We start from the raw sequence: 21,088 nt of genomic DNA, 5'->3' as shown, positions 1-21,088 counted from the left end.
AAAATGAATAGCGTTTTTTTTTCTTCTGAATTTTCAAAAATAAACAACATACATGTCGGAAACATGCAGAAGCAGCACAAGCATTGTGACCAATGTAGCATATCACACTATTATACTCTTTACATGTATATAGATTCACACTATTCAAGCTTTCTTCTGTAAGTAGGACAATGACACATGCTAAGTATATCTCAGAAAACTAAATAATATGAGAATTATCTTTATTGTTAAGGGAATATCTTCCAGATATGGTAATGACAATGAATCACAATCACAGCACTCGTATGAAAGGCAAGATGGAGAGAATCATGGAAAAAATATGCTCCTACCTACTGAGAAGATTTTACACCGCAGCTCACAATAGCAATTTACCTTATTTCTGGAATATTGTAATCTTTGCCTTTATTTTTGATTGATTGTATTCTATACCCAAGTTCTATATATTGAGAACAACACCTCAAGCTACGATTGATTTGAGGAAAGCTTTTTCTCTCCCTCTCCAAAGGTTCTCAAACCTTTTCATGGTATCAAAGCACAGCAAAACAACCAACGTCGTACCTTCCTTTCTTCCTTTTTGTTTTTTTTTTTTTCCACCCACATCTTCTTTGAAATTTTTTGTCAAACACCTTGACTACATCTTTTATTTTTCATACATTTACAACAATCCACGTCACCTACATCACTCCCAATACAGCAGCTCACAATACATCCAATCATTCTGACTAGTGTCCACAATATGGCCACCGACACACCATCTAGCACCGTCCACCGACAAAGTGGATGTAACTCTAAATTAGCCCTTGAGAAAATGGATCAAGATCTTTTATATTTCACTTAAAATGAAGAAGCTAGATTCATTTTATGGCGCCCAGATTAAATTTTATAGATCTAATCATAATTATAAAAGAAATATAAATTATCAGCTCTGTCTAAGAAATTCTAGACTGGTGCCACCCAATCAAATACCGACATTTTTTCTGAAGAATATATTGTTTAAGATGTATTTAGATAGTAAAAATGAAGAGTTTCTTTTAATAAACTCATGATAGAAACTAGAGGAATAGAGGACTTACGATAAATCAAGAAAGAAATAACAAAAGCAGCAGCCCAAGTAGACGAGAGGTTATTTTTCTACAATTCTTTTGCCCTTATCTTCAAGCCTCAGACCATCAGAGTTGCTGGTTGTACTGGGCTCAGTTGCTTTGTCCTTGTGATTTGGCTTAACCTTCTTTGCATTGGCATGAATGACATCCCACACTTCTGACAGCGATGATGTGCAGTGTCTTATTGTTTCCTTAAACTCTATCTCTTTGTTCTGGTACAAAAGACGGAACCCACACTCCTTCACGGTCAAGCGTAGGCTGGTACAAAAGTCGGAACCCGCACTTCTGCAATAGGTCTTAATTGAAGCCTTAATGAAACTGCTCTCATTCAACCAGTTTGGAAACGAGACACGGGGTATATAAGACAACCAAATGAATCCACCTAGCCGTAACAACACGAGATCTTCTTTAGTGAAGTGATACATATGGAGACGTTCCAGACTTCCAATATCGGTTTCCAACCGGCAAATAAGGGTGCAATCAACAGTACAATGCTTCTTGACTGAGAAAGAAACACAAAGAGCAAGTCCCATCCAAGTACAATCATCGTACAAATTTGGAGGTAGACGAATTGTCACTGGGGGCTTATTACTCCGATGGCTGAACCAATTCAGAATGTCATTTGAAGGAAAACAAGAGTTATAGACAAGGCATGGATCAAAGTCCTGTACATAAAATAGAAATATTGTGTATGATGAGTGAGAGTGAAAGAAAGGGAGAGGAAATCAAATACTCATATATAGTTTTTTAATGAAAAATGCCGGGTTTTTCCAAATTTTCTCAGAAAGTTAGTTTTCAATGTGTATGAATTTATTGTGTCTGTATTTGAGAGGTTTGTGTCTCACATTGACAAAGTACAAATTACAAGAGTAGTTAATATATCTAAGTGAACCCAAACTCAATAGTATAAATTTTTGGGCTAGAAGTGGTGTCTAATATATATGTATACTAACTTATTCTTCTTGTTTGGCTCCCTTGAGATTTCTCTCCCCAATGGTTACCAACTTTCTGAAATTAATTTTGAGACCTTACGGGAAGGTTGCTTTGGTTGCGAGGAAATAGTACCTTTTTCCAGGGTTGATTCTTAGCTCCACTACTTTTGCTTTTTGATGGATGGAATCCCCGATTTTCAGAAACCAAGCAGCAACGGAATATTATTTTCTCAAACTCCTCCATATCATGCGCGTGGAAGAAACGAAGCCCACATCTCTGTACCATTAAACCTGGCCAATCGCTAATGAATGAAGCCTCCAGGCAAGTGCATTGATTCAACCAATCCGGTAATGACCCAAGTGGAATATATGACAGCCAAATAAATTCATCTTTTATATATAACCGCCTAAATTCTTCTTCAGTGGTGCCATGGACATGGAATTGTAGCTCCGGGCCAGCTACATTGCTTGTCAAATAACAAATAAGTTGGTGAGAAAATAATGCTGAATCGGGATTTTCAAGGATGGCAGTTTGATCCTCATGGACTGAAAAATAAGCACATAGAAAAAGTCCCATCCAACCACTGTCATCGTACAAATTTGTAGGTTGTACATCAATTGTCACTGACGGCTCATTACTAGAGTGGCTGAACCAATATAGGATTTCTCTTGGAGGGAAACACAAACTGTATTCAGAGCATCCATCAAAGTCCTGTAAAATGAATGTATAGAAGGTGTGGTGTGGTGTGCATTAGTCAGGGAGAGAGACAAAGAAAGAGAGGGAGGGTTGATAGTAAAATTTGAAGCATAGCATGCATACTCATAATTTCTTACCAATAGGTCACTTTTGCATAGTTGAGCAGGTCTTTCAAATATTCCAAATGGGGTGCGAGAGTAGACAGTTGGGTTTTGCTCAATTATTCTTTCTTGATCATCCATAAATTGACTTAGGGACTCCCTATGTTCAAATCTCAAGGCATCGCAGTGTTTTAGTTTTTGCTCAAATTCTACCTGATCATGCTGGTACAAAAGACGAAGCCCACATTTCTGCACTGTCACACCTGGCCAATCACTTACAAATGAAGCTTCAATGTGGCCGCACTGGCGCAACATATACTTAAATGGCTCACCCGGTATGTAGGCTATCCAAATGAATCGGCCTAGACAAGTTAACCATACGATTTCATCTTTACTGGTGCGACAAGCCCCGAAAAAATCATCCAGACCAGATACACTAGTTCGGAATTGAAAGCATATGAAGTGCTGAATTGTTGAAACCCAATTGCCAAGGATGGTTTCTAGATCCCCGCCCACCATTGAAAAACAAACACACAGAGCAAGTCCCATCCAGTTGTTATCATTATACAAATTTGGTGGTATGTCAATTGTCACTGAGTACCCACCACTCTGATAACTGAACCACTCCTGGGTTACTTTACTCGGAGGGAAGCAATAATTATAATGCATGTACGGATGAAAGTCCTGTAAAATAGAAATAATGTCGAATCAGAGAGAGATAATTGTGAGGATGTGGATCGATCATTAGAATTCTTACCAGCGGGCCCGTTCCATAACCCGTGTCGTAGAAGCGATGGTGTGGTTGTGGATCCCCCTGAGCAATGGGCAGCATTCTTTTCTTTTTCCCTGTGCAAATGGGCAACCTTTTATCGTCATAAATGGTCAATCTTTCACAGACTGCGCCCTCCATACAAGAGGTACGTATGTCCTTCAAATAGACATCAACCGAGGCTATGAGTTGTACAATTGTACGATTAAACTCTTCCATATTTTGCCGGCCTACAAGACCAACCCCACACTTAAGCGCCGAGACATCTGGACTATCGCTTAGAAACCAGAACTCAGTCCAAGTGACTTGACTCCAGTGATGTGAAAGCGTCCCATGTGGTATGAACAACACCCACAAGAATGCACGTTGGTATAACGAAATTAATACCTCGTCTTCACTGATGCTATACTCAAATAACGGACTCATGCAACCAAGATTGGTTTCCAAATGACACATGAAGCGATGAGGAAATCCCGAATCCAAATTTATGGCAGTTGGATGCTTGTGAAATGAGAAAACAGCACATACAGCAAATCCCATCCAATCAGGGTTATTATACAAATTTGGAGGTAGCGGAATTCTCACTGTGGGCCTATCTCTCTGATGGCAGAACCACTCTGGGATTTCACTTTGAGGAAAACAATGTCTGAATACGGCGCCGTTGTAGTAGTAGTCCTGAAAAACACTTGATTAGAAATTAATGTTTGTGTATGGTACAAAAAAAAAGAAAAAGAAATTAATGTTTATGTTCAGTTTGTGCGTGTGTTGTAGAGAGAGAGAGAAAGACCTGCATGTATGTTTTGAACCAATATTCAAGGATGGCTATTGACGAAGTACTTCCACATTGCTCATCCCGTAACGGTACAGCTAAAACTAAAGATGTTGAATTGCTTGAAGTGCCTACTTGATTTGAAAATGTTTCGGGAGAAGTACAACCCTCCTCTGCTACATTTTCAATAAGCTCTGGCATGGGAGGCCTCCTGCAAGATATATAAGAAGATATATATATTTCACAATTCGCTTATTCAAGCAATTAGAATGATAAGAAAATTGTTTCCAGTGAACATTAATTAACCTTTGCAATGAGAAAGAGCAACGAAAATCTTTTCCATGGTCGCAGCCTTGTAGTTCTACAACTTGAGCATAAAGATTTCGGTAATAAGATTCATGATACTCATCTGGGCACTCTAACATGCACTGGACTAACGTTTCCACAGACTCTTCAATATCTTCCTCGTATACAAGACGGATTCCACACCTTTCAACCTTCACTACACCGGGGTTATTGCTTTGGAATGAGGCCCAAAGCTCACTACACTGATTCAACCCAAATAGCACGCGTGGTATATAAAATACCAAAAGTCGACGTGACCCGGAAAAAATGTCTTTAGACAGCGGAAAGGCCATGTAAGGTGCAGAAGGAGCTTCCCCAGCAGAAAGACCAGAAAAACTTAAAATAATTGTTGAATCCTGACCGGAACCAGCTGGTTGCTTGTACACAGAATATAGAGCATATACAGAGAATCCCATCCATCTCGTATTGTTATGCAAATCTGGAGGCAGCTGCATTCTTATGTCGGACACAAAATTTTGATCACCAAACCATCTGGGAATCGAAATACGAGGAAAGATATAATCGTACCAGTGGTTCCGTGCAGGGTCTCCCTGTAAAATACAAACTGTGAGAGAAAAATAGATGCACAAATTTTATGTTTTTCAGTGAAGAAATATAGGGAGAAACCTGATACAATATTGAAAGCAGAGTCTTAAGCTCTCTTTTCAGCCTGGGCTTTGAGTCACTTTCACCAATATTGGAATAGTCCATATGACAGTTTACGAATTCTTGATGACGTTGAAGTACGTCATCAGGGCTCCCGAAAAGTCCCTGGCTCAAATTTTGGACAAACTCTACCATATCTTCCTCGTATACTAAACGTGCACCGCACAGTTTAATCTCAACATCTGGGTTGTTGGATGTAATTGAAGGGCTAATGCAGCCACGTACATCTAAACGTTCCCTACACCTCGCTTGCGATATATATAGCCAAAGTCCAAACGAGCCAGGCCGATAGTATTTGTCAGGGAAGGTAAACACCAGGGGAGAATCTACAACACCTCCATCCATGTCCAAGCGACATATAAACTCATGAAAACATTTTGAATCTTGAACAGAAGAGTCCTCATTGTTCAAATTTTTATCGACTTCAAAAACAGTGCACAACGCAATTCCTCTCCAACTGCTATTTTCGTACAAATCGGGTGGTAGCGGAATTGGTACAGATGACCCTTCTCGGTTCTGATGGGTGAACCACTTTGGAATTCGAGTTTGATGCAAAATGCCATGAAATCCTTCGCTTTGATCAATTTTCTCCTGCAAAATAGTACACGGGAAAAAGTAAAAGCATTTTCAGTGAGTGAGAGAGAGAGAGAGAGAGATAGAGAGAGAGAGAGAGAGAGACCATTTGCTCATCCATGAATCTTTGCCACAATGGCTGTAAGTGTATATTTCGCACATTAAGTGTATCGTAAACAAGCTCGAATTGGTCGGCAACAGTACTAAGTTTGCATTCTCCATCGTCCCCCAAGCTGAGGCAGTTAATAAACGTGAATCCTGTTTCACCTGAAGTCCACACTATAATTTGATTTGAATAATTTTCCAATGAAGTGCATTCTCGTGCCATTACAGATTGTGTACTTAACGGAATATTTGTCAATGATTTAAGCCTGCTACAATTGTCCAAGTAAAGAAATTTAAGCTTAGAAAGTCGAGAAACGCTGTCAGGCAAGAATGTAAAATGGTTTTTGCTCAAATTTAGAGACTGCAGTGAAGATAAGCAATTAAGATTATCGGGGAGAGCCCCATCCTCCAGATTGCAGTCACTTAGATCTATAGATACTAATGAGCCTAAACCTGACAAAGATGGGGGCAACAAGAAGTTGGGCTCTGGTTCAGGATGTTGTGCAATAAAGAAACAATATGTGCATAGAGCGATTAGGCCCAAGGAATGCCATGATTTATGTGGTTGAACCTTGCATCCGGACAGAATGAGAGTTTGAAGAGATGTCAAACTACAAATGACACTCGGAAAACCTGATAAGTTGTTGCAGTCTTGAAGATTCAATAAGGTGAGGCCAGTTAGATGCTCAATTGATAATGGTAGTTCCTCTATGGCAGTCCCATCCAAATAAAGCTCCGACAAACGTGTCATACTTCTTTCAATCTCTGGAAACTTATTGAGTCTTGAACAGCCAGATAAGATAAACACTTCAAGAGATTCCAAATTGAGCTCTCGTGGAAGGCTATCAAGACACTTGCAATCTTTCAGATTTAATAGAGTAAGCCGCTTGAGAACTCCAACAGATGGGTGAACCTCATACAATCTTGTGCAACCTTGAAAAATCACCCTCTCAAGATTTGCAAGTCTGGTGAAGTCCGGAGTCTTGATTAAGTTTTGTGAGTCACTAAGGTCCATGACTTTTAGCTTGCCTAAGTTCTGTGACAAAAGAATGAAAAAATATTTAGGAAATTAAGCTGTCAAGAACCTAATCATTTAAAAATAAATAAAATCACTTGCATAAGTAAAAATCTTACACTAAATCCCTTGGGTAGTTGCCTAATGTGGCTGCGAGGCATAATGAGTTCAACAAGTTTGTCTGGTTGAAAGCTCCTTGGCAATGACTTCAAAGGATATTCATGCCATTCCATCAAACGTAACTTATTGGAAAGATAAGAGAGGCCTCGAGGAAGTTGCACATTATGAATTTGAATAAATTTTAGGTTTTCCATCTTTGAGAAAGCTTCAGCATTCAGATGCTCTTCTTTATGTGGGGGCGTGTTTAGCATTATGCCTTCAACCGCTGTAGTTCCCTAATATATAACCAAGAACAATGAAATTAGCTAATGTAGCAAAGATTTGCAAGATTGTAGAAATATATGCCCTAAGTTATGTCTATAACACTAATTCACTTACGGTGTTCTTCTTTAGTACATGATGGACATCTTTCCAAAGCCATAACCTACTGCGTCCTCCTGGCTCTTGGGATTCTTGACGAACAATTTCCCAACCCATTTCTTGTAATAAATTATGCATCCACAATTTTCTCTCTAAAATAGTAATGAGAGATTTGTCCACAAGAGTTTCTATATCAATCTTTGGGTGGTAACTGGAACCTTGTAATATATCTGCTACTCGATCTTGGTCCTCCCCTTGGAAGAAACAAGCAATATGTAAAAAAAGTTTTTGCTCTGTTTTGTCCAGTCCATCAAAACTAATTTTAAGTATATCCTGAATTCCTTTGGTTCTAGGTATTGCTTTTAGTTTATCCCGAGCCGCTTTCCATATATCTATTCTTTTACCAAACAGGGAGGCACCCAAAACTTCAAGAGCTAAAGGAAGGCCTTTAGCATAACTTACAAAGTCATTGCACAAATCTGAAAATTCTTCTTCACAATGAGGTTTGTTGAAGGCTTTCCAACTAAAGAGTTGCAAAGCATCAGATGCATTCATTTTTCTTGCCTTGTATATGTTTTGCACTCCATACTTTGTCAACAATTGGTAATCTTTAGTAGTGATGATGATCCTACTTCCTGCACCATACCAATCAAGGTTTCCTGCTAGTGTTTCTAACTGTTCTTCTTCATCCACATCATCAAGAATGATAAGAACCTTTTTCTTACGTAATCTATTGCTTGTTAAATAGATTCGCTCACCCATATCCCATTCACCTCTTCTACTTGCCAGCTTCATATCCATGAGGAGTTGGTCTTGTAAATCAGCTAACTTAAATGTTTTAACATTCCTAAGTAAGCTGCTAACTTGAAATTCACGACGGATCCTTTTAAAAACTTCTTCTACAAGAGTTGTCTTACCAATTCCACTCATCCCGCATATACCTATAAAGCGAACATCATCCAATGCCATATCTATATACAAATCCACAATTTCCGCAACGCGAGACTCTATTCCAATAAGGCCATTCTTATAAACACTTGAGGGTGTATCATTCAATTCATGAAATATATTTTCAACAATGCGTTTGATAACCTTTGACTCATACCTATAAGAAAGAACAAAAATCTTTTGGTTAGTCAATGCAAAATGCAAATCATGCAAGCCCAAAGGAGATATGTAAGTATGGGTGTTTTGCTTGTTCATCCCAAAAAAGAGAGCTCTAAAATTGAATACAACAACTGATGTAGAGCTGATGTGGCAGCCTGTGTGCAAAAATAATTGACATATATTGTCACATTAAAGGATATCCTAACTGAGTAGTGTTATACACCACACCCAGCATGAGTGAACTGTACACGATGGGAGAACAATACATACGATTTAAAAAATAAATAAAAGTTGTTTTCAAATTTTGTTTATCTTTTCTTTTTAAATCCGTAGGTACTACTCATGCGGGGTGGTGTGTATGGAACTACTCATCCTAACCCTACCCTATATAAGTGTACCACGTTCAAAATAAAGTTAGAGAGAAAGTTTTGCAAACTATCTTTCTTGTGTGGTCACGTCTTACTTTCTTTCTTTCTTTTTTGGGTTGTGCGACTCGTCCCTCTCTCTTTTCCTTCTTCCCATACACGCTTTTGTTTCCATTGGTGTGTTTGTTTCGTGAATCTTGCAGATTGACGGTGGACGGTATCATCTATGCAAACGTTGCTGGTGTGTGGCGTTGTTTTTTGCAAGCATATGAGAAAGTTTTCGGGTGGGTTGCACCAACAACACATGTCGAACTTTATTTGCTTGGTGAAATCGTTGAGTGCATCTCATAACGAATTATGTGTCCCAAAAATTGAACAACATGGTTTTCAGTTTATTAATGTGAAAAGTATATATTAATGTTAACTTTTTATTTCCAAGCAATTACAAAGGGAGAAAGGAAAGGGAAAGTAGAAGATACAATGCATACATCAAACATTCAATACAAAATAAGGTGGGCAACACAACAAACACCCAAAGAACCAAGCAGTACAGTGCATAAAGGTCTCCTAACTATTAAGGATGAGCCAAAAACTTGACTCAGCACTGTTGTTTTACCATGGCTCACTGACCTAGAGCAAGGCTGCCCCACTCGGCAGTTTGATGCGGCAGTCTACTACCTAAAGAAGCAACAGAGTAGCAAGTGATCTTAAAAGCCACAACTGAAAAAATAAAAATAAAATTTTTTTTAAAAAAAAAATCACTGGTGCTAGCCAAAACTTAACTGATTGGCCAAGTCATCACCTTGATGTCCTACAAGAGAGGAATCCAACAATGATAGCATAGAAAATGTTGAGATTTGTGGAGAAATAAGAAATATGAGAGTAAAAGCGAAAGTAAGACAAATAAAAGAACAAACGGAATTACTAGTGGTTTGATGTTAAACACCTACGTCCACCACTCTGAATTGCCCTAAGGGCAACATTGTGTTCTCATTAACTCGATTGGTTACAATACAAAGGTCCATATTTATTAGGTAATGAGAAATACAAGTATAGTAATTAAATTCTCTAGATTTGATTACAATCTCAAGATTTGATTATAATTAACCTGTAAATAGAGATTATTTCAATATTAACCAAATATATAATATACAAAAAATATATTATATTTTCTATATATTCTAACATCCCAGCAAATTCAAGGTGAAAGATTTCGGAAGCTTAAATTTGGAAATATAAACAAAGGGATTTTTCTTTTTTTTTTCCTTTTGTGGAGACAGCGACTGCCAGAAATTGGTCAGAGATGGTGGCTGATAAACTAACGCCAATGGTGAAAACTGATGTATGATGCTGCCGGAGGAGACAACTCCTGACAGGCGGCCAGCAACGACGGTAGATGGCAGCGTTGGTGGCTGGTGACAGGGCCAACATGGGCCGGAATGCAAAGCCGACTTGGGTCAAAAAAACAACTTGGCCGACATAGGCCAAAATCTAAAAACTGGGCTGACTTAGGCCAAAACAACAAATGAGCCCACTTGGGTACTCGAATCCAACATGCATGAATCAAGTGTGAGCTGGTCCACTTGGGGAGTTAACGGATTGGCTGACCTAGATCCGTCTCGAAATGGCCGACTTGGGCCAATAACTAAAAGGGCCGACTCATGCCAAAAACCGAAAAGGGGCCGACTTTGGCCTAGAATCGAAAAGGGTTAGCCCACTTGGGTGGTTATTAGGTCGGCGTACCGAACCTGACTCGGGCGTTATGTGGTCCACTTAGATTAGCTATCAGATTTATTCTTCTTCTTCTTCTTCTTTGAGCTTGAAGACAGTCTGAACTCGTTGAACCGGGTCAAATGGCATGAAACCAGTCTGAACCAGACTTGACCCACTAAACGGGATGAAAATGCACTAAACCGATTTGAGAATCAATAAACCGGCTTTGAACCGAATGAAACTTACTAAGAATCGCCTGAACAAACCTAAAAATATCGGAATCGAGGTTGAACCTGTAACACCCCGGTCCAATATTGGGAAGATGATAAAAAGCTCACATAGATTGGGTGGTTTATAAAAATAATCATGGGTGCTAATTCCCACATTGCCTAGTTATTAGGTAAAACTAAGCTTTATAATGAATTCTAGGGAAGTTTCAAATTGACTAGTCATTTTGGGGTAATAGCGCAGATATGACTAACGCTTTTCCTTGCATTGTTATAGAACCAGTATGAATCAGGTTTGAAATGGCCTGAATCCAAGTGAATCAAGATGATATCGACTGAAATCGGTTTTGAACTAGGTTGTAACTGGTGGACCAATTCACTGAATGGTTTGCTTGGGTTGAGCTAATCCGATACCCGTGTAATAGGTTGAATGGGTTGATCGGGCTGTAAGGGATCAGATTTGGCCAAAATGTCAAAAATGATTTATTAAAAACAATTGTGTTTAAACCAATAAACACTTCATTAATCTTTCTAAAGAGTTTTTACAGTTCCACCTTTTTAGATATATGTTTTATTTTAAAAACAGCCCAAAAAGTCAATTTTAGTTTCTGGCCAAACATTCGCTGAGGGACCACCGAATGTTCATACCCAACCCTTAGTGCGAACTTTCACCTAGGGACCACACCGTTGCCTAGGTTGTAAACCATTGGGCATTGACCAAATATTCGCTAGCAACCCTAGAACTATTGTGTAATAACACCGAACGTTCGATGTTAATCTAAAAAGCAATTTTAACCCATTCTCCACATTTTCAAACTAATGCACGCCCCTCCCTATATAAATACCACTCTACAAGTTTTAAGAGGACTTTTAAAGGAGAAGTCAGAGGTCTGTTTTGCTTGCACTAGGTTTGATTAGAATTAGTAGCTCCCAGTCTATGTTCGATGTTAATATACGCATACGCTATGATATCTCATATCTGTCAATTTCACCTCCTACCCTAAAGGAGACTACAACCACATGTAGTAACCAAACTACAATAGAACCAAAAAAGTGAAACAATTCAACAGCTTCAAGGTCAAAGTGAAGGCCTTGTCAACTCCGCCATCACCACCATTCCTTGCTTTTTCATTCACCCACCTGAGACACTCTTCAACCCCAAACCATGTGGCTAGTGTTGGAGCACGTTGTGGAACGACTCTTAATTGCCAATGTTTCCTTTTTGTAGTTCATGGTCGACAAGTAGCAAAAGATGTCGGGGACGCCACATCTTCGGGGATGCCACATCCAGACGGCACAATTTGCTGGACAATATGTTCTTAGAGCTTGTTTGAGGAGTTGAGAATAAAGTTTTTCTTGTAGCCAAGCATGAACTAGATCTGGAGCCCAAGTATCGAAGTTGGAGCATGGTTTCTAACTAAGAGAAAACAATTCAATTAGGGTTTCGAACGGCAAACTATTGGGAGAAAGTTAAAGTTAACAGAGCTAGAGTCTATGGTGGTCGACTACCGCCGGGCAGAACTAAGATTGTTCGGACAGATTATAATAGCAGCAGAAACGTGGCATAGTGGGTTCGCAATAGCAAACAATAATAAAATCACAACTCTTCTTAAACCAATATTTTATCAAGAAATCAAGGCAAAGGGGATAGAAAATCACTCATAGAGTGTTTCATATTGATAGATTAATCAAAATACATAAACTCTACCTCTTACATATTAGGTTTGCTGTATTTATAACAACAAGCAAACTTGGAGCAAAAGTAAGCCTAAGCCTATTATGGAAATTTCTAGAATAATAAAGGACATTATTACAATATTCCATTTTCAATATTCAATTCTTAGTTTGTGCTGCTATTGTACGCTGTTGGAACAATCTTAATTCTGCCCGGCATCAATTGGTATCAAAGCTTAGCATCTTCTTGGGATGAATTTGTTTCATTAGTTTTTCATGACTCGTGGTTGTGGTTAGCGTGGGCAGGTTCCGAATGAGGAAGTCTCCTACCATGAGCGCAGTGTACAAGATGTGATGATTGAAGACTTGCAGAGGCAGGTTGCGCAGTTAACTCAGCGTATAGCGACACAAAACTTGGAGATGTATTGCAATATTGACGGTCGCAATTCAGAATCCAATTATCCTAATTGGAAAAGGAAGACCTAATCCTAATAGAAAAGGGAAAACATAATTCTAATGAAAAAAGAAAACTCAATCCTTATTTAAAAAGAAAATTAAAACACATATGCATTATTAAAATAATAGTTTTCTCAATTTTCTCCTATCATCGACCATGGCAATGGTGCTAGTGGCATGAGAGACTACGGCAGTCAGGTTTGGGCGTGGAGGAGGAGGAAAAAGGTTGTGCGTAATTGGTGAAGGCAGTTAGTGTGGTAGGACTAAATTGTTTTCCACTATTTTGATCTCTTAGATTTCATTGATGTGGCAATATTTGAGCCACAAATTGGAAGAAATGGAAGCTAACTCAAATGGAGGTGAGCTTCTCTCGAGATGAAATTCAATGTTTCTGGTATATTTGTATTTGGGCCTTTTGAATGATTATAGTGTACATTCTGACTTAGTTGTGTAAAGAATTTAGCAAGGTAATGTTATAATCTCTGGATAAAGGGATTGACGTGTATAACAAATATGTTTAAGAGGTTTTTAATAGATGTTTTAGTGGCACCATGCCTTTTTGGGTTTGGAGTCTGATATTAAATATCCAACTTGTTGGCATTTGCGACTATTTATCTTTGTTAAATTTTAACTTAAATTCTCTAAAAAGAAATAAAATAATAAATTTTAACTTAAATGTTCTTGTTTAGGAGAGTTTTTATATTTTTTTTATTTTTTATGTATGAAAATGTAATTTGCCAATTAAGTTGTGAGAGCATTTAAGTTAATAGAAAATAGTTAATTTATTATTCTAACACTTCACCTCACATTTGGGTTCAAATTTCTCACCCAACATGTGAAATATTTAACTTAAATATTAATGAGTAAATTGTAGAATAAAGTTCAAACTCAAAACTCCTGTTTGGATACAATAAAAATTTTGCTGAGAAAGATTTTGCATTCACCCGGTTAGATGGGATATGTACAATGTAACAGAAAAGGAGAAGAATGAGGAGTAGATCATGGGTAGAAGACATGAGGAACATTGCTGGACTTTACTAAAAAAATAAGGATGCCAGCTATCTATCACCTAATCTATGGGGATTTTGAATTTGTTCGGATGGTTTTGAATCTGGAGTGCTATCAAGGACACTGTATAATTATCTCCCAACTTATTTGTAAACTTCACTTCATCTTCGACCAAACATGCATGCTAGCAAAATATATATATTTAGTGCTGTTTGTAAACCTCCATATAAGTCATGATTTCATGATAATGAAACTAGCAACTATTTAGCATATACATTTATAGCAATAACCACTAAATAATTTTTAAAAAAAAAAAAAAAAATTATAGTAATAAGGGTCTATTTTGCAGTCAAGGCAAGACAAAATGATTGACTAGAAGATCAGTAAATGTTACCCGTCCTTCTTTAAATGGCGTCCGGAGAGATCGGCAACTTCTCTCAAAGCAGCTCTCCACGTTTGCACTATCTCTATGTTCTCCTTGAAGCGTTCCTCATGTTTTGCAAAGGCATCTGCAAAAGTGCCCTTTTGATACCGCACAACGCTAGGATCCAAGTAGTAGAAAACGGGCCAGACTCTCATCCCTCGCTTTTTCATGCATTCAACAATCTTTGCAAGTTCTTCCAAGCACCACGAGGAAGATGCGTAGTTTCTTGACAAAATGATGACTGCCATTCTCGATGTCTCGATTGCATCCAAGAGTTCCGGTTTAATTGGTCTTCCCATCTCAAGTTCCTCATCGTCCCTAAAGGTGACGACCCCTTTCTCAACCAAAGCATCATATAGATGGTCAGTAAAACTATAGCGGGTGTCTTTACCCCTGAAACTGAGGAAAACTTCGTATTTCCATTGGGGTTTAGAAAAAGAAGAGGAAAGAGTAGTTGATGGGGCTGTTTGAGTTATATTGCTGGTGGAAGCCATGGGATGGGAGATTCATGAAAGCTTCTTAGAGTTAACTCATGAACTCAGTAATGGGTAGAAGCAAGCAGACCGTACCATAACTTTGCTTATATCAAGAGAATCTTTAATGCTCGATTCGAAGCGTCACCGGAACGCACGATGACAGCAAGCAAACTAGAAATTTCCCAGCTAGTTTTCCTAGGCAACCTTAACGCGTTGGGGGTGACTTTGGTCATGTGACTAGTGACTACCCACTAAACTAGTGAGGTCCTCCACTTTACTTTTTTCTTCTTGGATTTTTTTATTATTATTATTTTTGTAAGCACTTTCAGGGAAAGGGAGAGAGAGAATTGTAGGTTTTGCTCTCCTATTTCTTTGTTTAGACTTTTATTGTTTGCCGACACGGTGTTTTATAATAGAGTATATTATTATATTTATGTATTTTAACTTAACTATACTATATTAATTATTCAGTCTATTACAATACTAATTCTTCCTTCAAACACTACCTGACTGTTTGGTTTATTACACGGGACATGAACCCATAGATGCCGTTACCGGTCGAACAAAACAACGGCTTTCGCTTGATTCCCTAAGTACGTCGGCGTCGAATTTAACGGTAACTTTCAGAAAATGACTCGGTCAGAGTCATACATACACGTATATATAACTTATCCTGCATGTCAAAAAAAAAAAAAAAAAAAGAAAGAAAACTTATCCTGGATAAAACTTTCCCTGGCTGCCACCCTCCTAGCAAAGAGACAAACTTGACTGGATCTAAAAAGAAACTATATTTTAGCTTGGGGAAATGCCAGAATCAATCACTTCCCCACAATTTTCTCATCAAAGGTGGCAAGCTCACTTATAATATTTTATTTTTTTTTTTCAAATAAATAAAAATAAAAATAAAAATAAAGAAAAGTTAATAAATAAAAAATTAAAAAAAAATTGAAGGGGTGGTCGGCCACCTCAGAATAGTAAAGCCACCCCAGACCACCGAAGCCGCCCCATGGCCCTTGGGGGTGGTTCGACCACCCCCCCAAGGGCCAAAAAAATATTTGAAGTATTTTTTTAAAAAAAAAATGGGTTTGGCCTTTGAGGTGACTTCGAGCCACCCCCATTCCGACCATTGGGGGTGGCATAAAGTTTTTTTAAAAAAAAAAAAAAAAAAAGGGTTTAGCCCTTGGAGGTGGTCGATCCACCCCAAGGGCCATGGGGGTGGCAGAATAGCCGGAATGAGGGTGGCCGAAGCCACCATAGCCCTTGGGGGTGGATCGGCCACCCCTAAGGGCCAAACACATTTTAAAAAAAAATACTTTAGATTTTTTTTTTTTTTTGGCCCTTGGGGTGTGGTCGAACCACTCCCAAGGGCTATGGGGCGCTAGGACGCCGGTCTGGGGCAGCAGAAGCCACCCTTATGCTATTATAGGGTGGCCGGCCACCCCATTTATTTTTTTAAGTTTTTTTATTAATTTTTCTTTATTTTTATTTTGATTTTAATTTATTTGAAAAACAAATAATAAAACATTATAAGTAAACTTGCCACCTCAGCATTTATGGGAAAATTCTGGGAAAGTGATTGCATTCTAGCATTTCCCTTTAGCTTGACTAGATTCAGTTCATTCATCTTTGTTGTTCTTTGAATTGAAAATCAGTAAAATAATGATTGGAAACCTGGATTTTGGAGAAAGTTTCGCATAAATTAGATTGATTGTACATGGGTTTTCAAAAAATCGCCCATTCTGGATTGCTGGTTATTTTGATACTTATGTCAGAAATTTGGACTTTAAGGCTCGATTGCAACAACAATACATTTAGAACTTATTTTGCCCCATTTTTAAAGTGCTAATTAATGGGTTTTTTTGAAAAAAACGTTCCAAAGATACAATGAAGCCCTATAGTCACTCTATAGTTAGCATTTTCTAGAGTGAACTAAAACACCCTTTGAATGAGAATTGCACAAAATATATTTGTAGGAAACAATAAAGAAGTAATTTGGTAGTGTGTCATTGCAATCTAATGGGTCAACTACATTTACTCCCTTTACTTACCAGTGGGGTTGTAATGTCCTTGGATCCAAAATAACAAAAATACTCTTTTTAAAAATTAAAAAAATAATAATAATAATAATAAAAAAAAAAAAAAAACTAGCCTTTTTTCTGAATTTTCAGAAATAAACATCATATTTTATGTCGCAACAACAATAGAATTAGAATCTCTAAAAAGACCATGTGTTGCGTACATGTAAACCGTCCATCTTTATTCCATACGAACCAGGGAACTCGTAAAACCTCCATATTTTCAAGGGCTAGAAACAAATCAATGACTATTGTACTCTTTACATGTAGATTCACACTATTCAAGCTTTCCTTGTAAATCTCCTAGGGTGCAAACTAGAGCATTTAGTGAGTACCACTTCTCACTTTCAATCATCACATATTTCCTATTAACAAATAGAGGATAAAAAAGCATCTCTAGTTCCATATATATCTCACTCCTAAGAGCATCTCCAGGCTATTTTAGCCGCTCAAAATACACCTTTTACATTTTAGCGACTAGTTTTTTAATGCAAATTCCAACAAATTATCTATTATAATTCTATACTTTCTTTAAATATTATTTTCTAATATTTTTTATTATTATTATTATTACTATTATTATTATTATTATTATTATTCCACTTCTCTCTCTAATCACGCATACCCGCTCCTCCCCTGAATTTTCTTTTCGCCCAAACACCCCTGCTACAAACCAACCATGTCCCACCTGCCACTTCATCTCTGTCACCCAAAATTTCATCACCTTCCCACCATCCGAATGGACTTGTAGTCCTTCAAAACCCAAACCAAAATAAGCCCCAAAACATATCAGACATGCAAAATTAATCAAAACAAAAACTAACCCAGATAATTTCAAAATCCAGACCAAAACAAACCCAAAATTTTCCAAAAAAATCTTTTGCTTGGGACCAGCAAAGGAGCCCAAAGTCAAGTGCTGGAGTTTCTGTTATGCTAGTCGTGCCAGAGCATTCAGCCTAAGCTTCTAGTTTGGGTGAATGAAACGAGCGACTAGAGGGAGAGAATGAGTGAGTGAGAGAAAGAAAGAGGGAGAGAGAAAATAATATAAAAAAACTTTTCTAGTGTGAAGAGTGAATAGTAAAGAGCATATTCACTCTTCATGTTAGAAGAAAAAAAGTTAGTTTAGCCATTCTACTGGAGATGAAATTTAGCTCATAATAGCCAAATCTAACTATTTTCATGCATTTGACTACTCTCTTGGAGATGCTCTGAAAACATAGTGGCGGAAGACACCTTTACCGTAAGTTTGTCATCCATCCCCAAACAGTATTACAGAGAGATTTTCAGGGGGAGTAAAGGAATGAATGCAATCCAATCACCAAGCGACACAACATCACTTGCCAATAGTGATGAGTGCCAAACCACATATAACCTAAAGATTCCGATCAAGCAAGGTAGAAAATTGCTTCAAGAAAAAGCTATTCTCTCTCCACAATAGGCAGAACTCATATTTCATGAAACCCCCAAGCCCTGTGAACGAACACTAAAGAAGTTTGTTTAAGAAAATATTCATCCTCTCTTGATTCTCCTTCGAGAATTTGTATTAAGTTTATAATATAAAAGTTACAACACAGTATGACAACGTTTACAACAAATTGATTACATCAGAGAGTTTGTGTTTATCATTGCTTCTCTTGGATTGAAACTTCAGTGGCTATCCTAATCCTTATCATTTGCAGAAGATATAGTTTTATCTAGAGTGTAAGATTTTGGTTTTGGTCTGTTGATTCAGTTCTTGATCAATATCCTTAACACCCAGGAGTATGTTTGGTAAACTGGAATGATGATTATCTAGGAATTAGAATGGGTAATACTTGGGAATACAAGAAGTTGGAATGAAAAAACCATTCCTATTCATTCGTTTGGTGACAACACATTTACGGCCAAATTTCCTCACTTGAATTGAATCAAATTTGTTAAAATACCCTAGCTCTAAAAATGATTTTCCCAAAAAACCTCTTCTTTTTTTCAGGGAACTCAAAAATACAAAAGAAAAATCATTCCTCATGAGATAGAACAACTGGGGGTGGTGCGACTAGAAAAATGATATTCATTCTTGGAGGAATTGCTATGCCTTACCTTTTTAAGAGGATTAGTTATTCCTCATTAAAAAAAAAATTGTTGTTCCATGAGAATAGCTATTCCCAGAAATGATGCACAACCAAATATCGGAATGACTATTAAACAAGAATGGTCATTCTATTCTTAAGTGCATTCCTGCGTGGAATCCTACTCAAAATTGCAGATTAAAGGATACAATCAATTGTAGCTTCCACTACAAATAGCTATAAGAGGAGCATAAAAGAACCAACCAACAAAAATAGACCAAACAGAGATGATAACATTTGGGGTTACCATGAACTTTAGCCGAACTGATAAGCCTCAAACACTAAAAAACCATAATTTTATTTAATAGCGAGATATTGATAGGGATACCACTATTATTTCTATAGTCCTAAATGTTCAATGGGTATAAATCAGTTACTTCATCTCCCATGCTTCTTCCACGTCCAAAACCCTTCATATTTTGTGGCGTTGATCTTTGGGGTGTCTATTAGCTATAAGACCATAAAAATGGGAACCATAACAAGGAAGCAGAAAGCTATTCAAGTAACCTTATGTTATATGCATATAAATGACGAGCAAAAATCAAACGACACATCAAAAAAATTTCCAACAAAGGAATTCAAATCCAATGAAGATATCACCGAAAACATAAAGACTCCAGAGAAGAGTAGAGAGAGAACCTAATCAAATTCACCAAATCAAGTAGAAGCAACAGACACCTCAGGAAGCTCCTTCCTTTTGAGATATTGCTGCAGCACGGCAAGCCTAGCCGTCTCGAACGCGAAGTACCCCAACGCCGAGAAACACGCACTGTGAACAACTCTGGGCCCCATTCCTCTCGACAGCCCAACCCACCCCTCCTCCTTCAGTATCTGCTTCACCGTAGCCGCAACCCCACTATACATCGCCGCCGCAACCTTATTCACAGCCTCACCCCCATGAAGCTGAGTCATCAACCTCGTCTTCACCACGTCAAGCGGCGTCGTAATGGACGCCGATATAGCCCCGGCCAGCGCCCCACAACAAACGCTCTGAACCGGCTCCAGGTGGACCTTCCCCGTCCTTCTCAGCACCGCGGCTTTCAAGTACTCAAACGACGAGTAGCTCAACACCCCAGCCGGCAAATTCCTTAGCAATGTGGCAGAGTAACCTGCGTACAAGCCCAGTACACCGTCTTTCTCCAAAATCCTCAACAAGACTTCCCAAGAACGCCCCTTGGCCCCGGCCTGCATTCGCTGCGTTATCAACTCCTTGGGCACCATTATCGCCGACGACACGATGTTCCCCATCGCCCCGGCGGTCGGGGGAACAAGCACGGAAGGGTACTGGTCGAGCTTGGACAATACCGACTTCCCCAGCTCGCAGGTGCCGAAGTACACGGCGGAGGAGGCGGTAGAGCCAACGATCACTGCGGACACGCCGCTGTAGAACCCGAGTATCCCTTTCTCCTGGAAGGTCTTGGCGATGACGTCGAAGGTGTTGGCATAGATTTGGGACGCACCCTTGGTCTGGAGCTTGGTTTTGATGGTGTCGAGCGGGAGGAGACAGACGTAGGTGAAGGCGCCGGCAATGCCGCCACCGGCCGCGCCGATGAGTGCGCGCTCGAGGTCCGAGAGGCTCTTGAGAAGGGCCTTTTGGGGTTTCGCCTTTTGGGGTTTTAAGGAAGTGGAGGCGAAGGAGAGGTGGGAATTGGATTTGGGATTGGGGTTTGGGGAAGATATGAGAGTGGTAGTGAGATGGGTGAAGAGGGAAGTGAAATCTGTGAGAGATTGTGGGTGGGGATTGGAGGAAGGGGAGGGGAGGCCTAGAGAGGCCGAGATTCGGGTGTCCATGGCTAAGTTAAACGTGTTGCGCTCTCTCCCTCTTATCTCGTCCTCTGGTTTTCGTTCCTGCGCTGGAATCAAGTGAAGGAAAATGGAGGCGGAGAAAGCTCGAGGGACG

The 21,088-nt window shown here is 38.8% G+C and overlaps 2 protein-coding genes across 2 annotated transcripts; both read right to left on the bottom strand.

Moving 5' to 3' along the window:
- Positions 1–7,552: 7,552 nt before the first annotated feature.
- Positions 7,553–15,023, bottom strand: LOC132183968 (TMV resistance protein N-like). Its single transcript, XM_088518177.1, has 2 exons — positions 14,500–15,023; positions 7,553–8,660 (listed from the first exon to the last, which is right to left on the bottom strand). Exons 1-2 carry the CDS (start codon positions 15,021–15,023, stop codon positions 7,553–7,555), a joined length of 1,632 nt encoding a protein of 543 aa, XP_088374303.1.
- Positions 15,024–19,683: 4,660 nt separating this feature from the next.
- MFL1 (Mitochondrial substrate carrier family protein) lies at positions 19,684–21,088 on the bottom strand. Its single transcript, XM_088518356.1, has one exon. It carries the CDS (start codon positions 20,977–20,979, stop codon positions 19,846–19,848), a length of 1,134 nt encoding a protein of 377 aa, XP_088374482.1. The 5' UTR covers positions 20,980–21,088; the 3' UTR covers positions 19,684–19,845.

Source organism: Corylus avellana, chromosome 7 (genome assembly GCF_965113065.1).
Source record: "Corylus avellana chromosome 7, dhCorAvel1.hap1.2, whole genome shotgun sequence".
Lineage (NCBI taxonomy): Eukaryota > Viridiplantae > Streptophyta > Magnoliopsida > Fagales > Betulaceae > Corylus > Corylus avellana.
The sequence above is the reverse complement of the archived record's forward strand: the minus strand, read 5'-3'. Positions and strand labels throughout refer to the sequence as shown.

Coding starts and splice junctions, on each gene's coding strand:
- LOC132183968 (XM_088518177.1), bottom strand. CDS start 15,023: ATGGCTTCCACCAGCAATATAACTCAAACAGCCCCATCAACTACTCTT. Junction 8,661..14,499: donor CGCCATTTAAAGAAGGACGG/GTAACATTTACT, acceptor TCTTTCTTATAG/GTATGAGTCAAAGGTTATCA.
- MFL1 (XM_088518356.1), bottom strand. CDS start 20,979: ATGGACACCCGAATCTCGGCCTCTCTAGGCCTCCCCTCCCCTTCCTCC.